At 50.5% G+C, this 1897-nt stretch overlaps 1 protein-coding gene across 1 annotated transcript; it reads left to right on the plus strand.

The window, feature by feature from the left end:
• Positions 1 to 233: 233 nt before the first annotated feature.
• Positions 234 to 1897, plus strand: LOC123964217 (tropomyosin alpha-4 chain-like; the record flags this gene model as incomplete). The annotated part of the gene is made up of 4 exons (XM_046041308.1): positions 234 to 314; positions 1422 to 1484; positions 1580 to 1649; positions 1790 to 1897. Coding segments are annotated over 4 exons (297 nt in total), but the record flags the coding sequence as incomplete, so codon positions are not given.

A 1897-nucleotide genomic window follows, 5' to 3' on the forward strand; every position in this document is an offset into this window, starting at 1 on the left:
CGCCGTCTGAAATCACCTGAACTCTAAAATAGAACAAACACAGATCGAACAGGTGCAACCCCTGTGACGTCTCGGCTCTGATTGGCTCAGAGCTCGTTCACGCGCTTCAGCTGCAGGAAGTGAAATAGCATGTCCGTTTCCACGGTGACGGAGCAGCTTAGGTTTTAACCTGAACCTGTTTTCTGGAACTCAACGTGTCGGCCCGACCTGTCTCTGACCTCTGACCTTTGACCTGCAGCAAGTGTCGGATTTTGGAGGAGGAGCTGAAAACTGTCTTCACTGGTTCAAAGTCTCTGGAGGCGCAGGCTGAGAAGGTAGGAGGGGGGAGGGGGAGGAGGGGCACACTAATGTTTGACAGCCACAGTGACACACCTGAAGTACACTGTGACCTCACTGCTGCGGGGTCCAAGGTTAAACCAGCTGCTGTTCAAAGTCTTTATGTTTCTGTTAGGGACCAAATTAAAATTCTTGGCCGAAGCCGAATGTAATGAAAAACTTTCCTGAACATCAAGTAAATTCACATTTTATCCATTTATTTTCCCGCTGCATAAACAGTCAAAATGAGCTTTTTCCTTGGGGGGGGGGGGGTCCGGGGAGAGACTCTGGGGGGGTGGGGGGGGTCCGGGGCCCGACGAGGACCGGTAAAGTAAATTACATGAGTCCGTTTACTTTTAATGGACACATGTAATATGTTTTATACTTTCTGTAGTAAATATAATCCGGTTAATCTTATTTCCATCCTGTACAGACGCCTTATTTTGAAAACCGGACGTTGTCACATGTGTTTCCTCCTCGCGCTAAATCCATCCAGTCCAACCCGGTTTGATAAATGTTGTATGTGTTTCTCGTCCGGCGTCACATGAACATGATACACAGCTCACTGTTTCACACGGTCGGTTATTACTGTTGCACAACGCGCTGACATGTAACATGGAAACTGCAGCTCTGTACAGTGAGTCTGCTGTAAGACAGAACCAGGGCTTCAGCATCTGAGCAGAAAGACCCGGTCCAGCATCCGATCTCCGTAGCGGACCCCAAACAAGCTAACGTTAGCATTTCACCTAAATCATGACTGCTAGCTGAGCGAAGGCTCAGGCCTTAGCTGGAAATGCAGAAACGTGTTTGTTGTCGTCCACCGGGTCCGTGAGTTTGGGTCGGAGCGTTCCAGGGAGTCGCACAGCTGGTACCGGGGGCGCCGCGCGGAAGGAGTTCTGATCAGATAACTGGATGAATGGATGGAATAATATAAAAACTAAATAAATTATAAAACTAACGCGGACAGCGTGAGCGCTCCGGGCTGACCGTTCGGCGTGAGGACAGTGTTTGTTCAGCTTGACCTGAAACCAGACCTGACCCTGATGTCAGGTGACCTCATGATGTCAGTAAACCTGGTTCTCTGATTGGCTGCCTCTCTTTCTCAGTATTCCCTGAAGGAGGACCGGTACGAAGAGGAGATCAAGAACCTGAGCAGCAAACTCAAGGAGGTGAGACCCCAACATTTCTGACCCCCGACACATTACTGACTTCCTGTTTGTCACCTGCTCACTTCCTGTTTGTCACCTGCTCACTTCCTGTCCAGGCTGAAACCAGAGCAGAGTTCGCCGAGCGTTCAGTGGCCAAACTGGAGAAAACAATCGACGGTTTGGAAGGTGAGACTTCTCAGCTCAGCAGGTGTCAAATTACACCTGTAACTATTACAGTCACCTGGGGGCGGGGCTAATTCCAATCGACCTGGGGGCGGGGCTTATTGAGTAGAGATGTTAACACCGTGCTGTGTTTGTGTTTTCAGATGCTCTCACTTCGGCCAGAAACGCCAACATGGAGCTGCAGGCGACTCTGAATCAGACCATGGAGGAGCTCAACTCCTGCTGAACCTGCTGCCCCCCCCCCCCCCCCC

The sequence above is a fragment of the Micropterus dolomieu genome, unplaced genomic scaffold (assembly GCF_021292245.1).
Source record: "Micropterus dolomieu isolate WLL.071019.BEF.003 ecotype Adirondacks unplaced genomic scaffold, ASM2129224v1 contig_1189, whole genome shotgun sequence".
In the NCBI taxonomy this organism is placed as follows: domain Eukaryota; kingdom Metazoa; phylum Chordata; class Actinopteri; order Centrarchiformes; family Centrarchidae; genus Micropterus; species Micropterus dolomieu.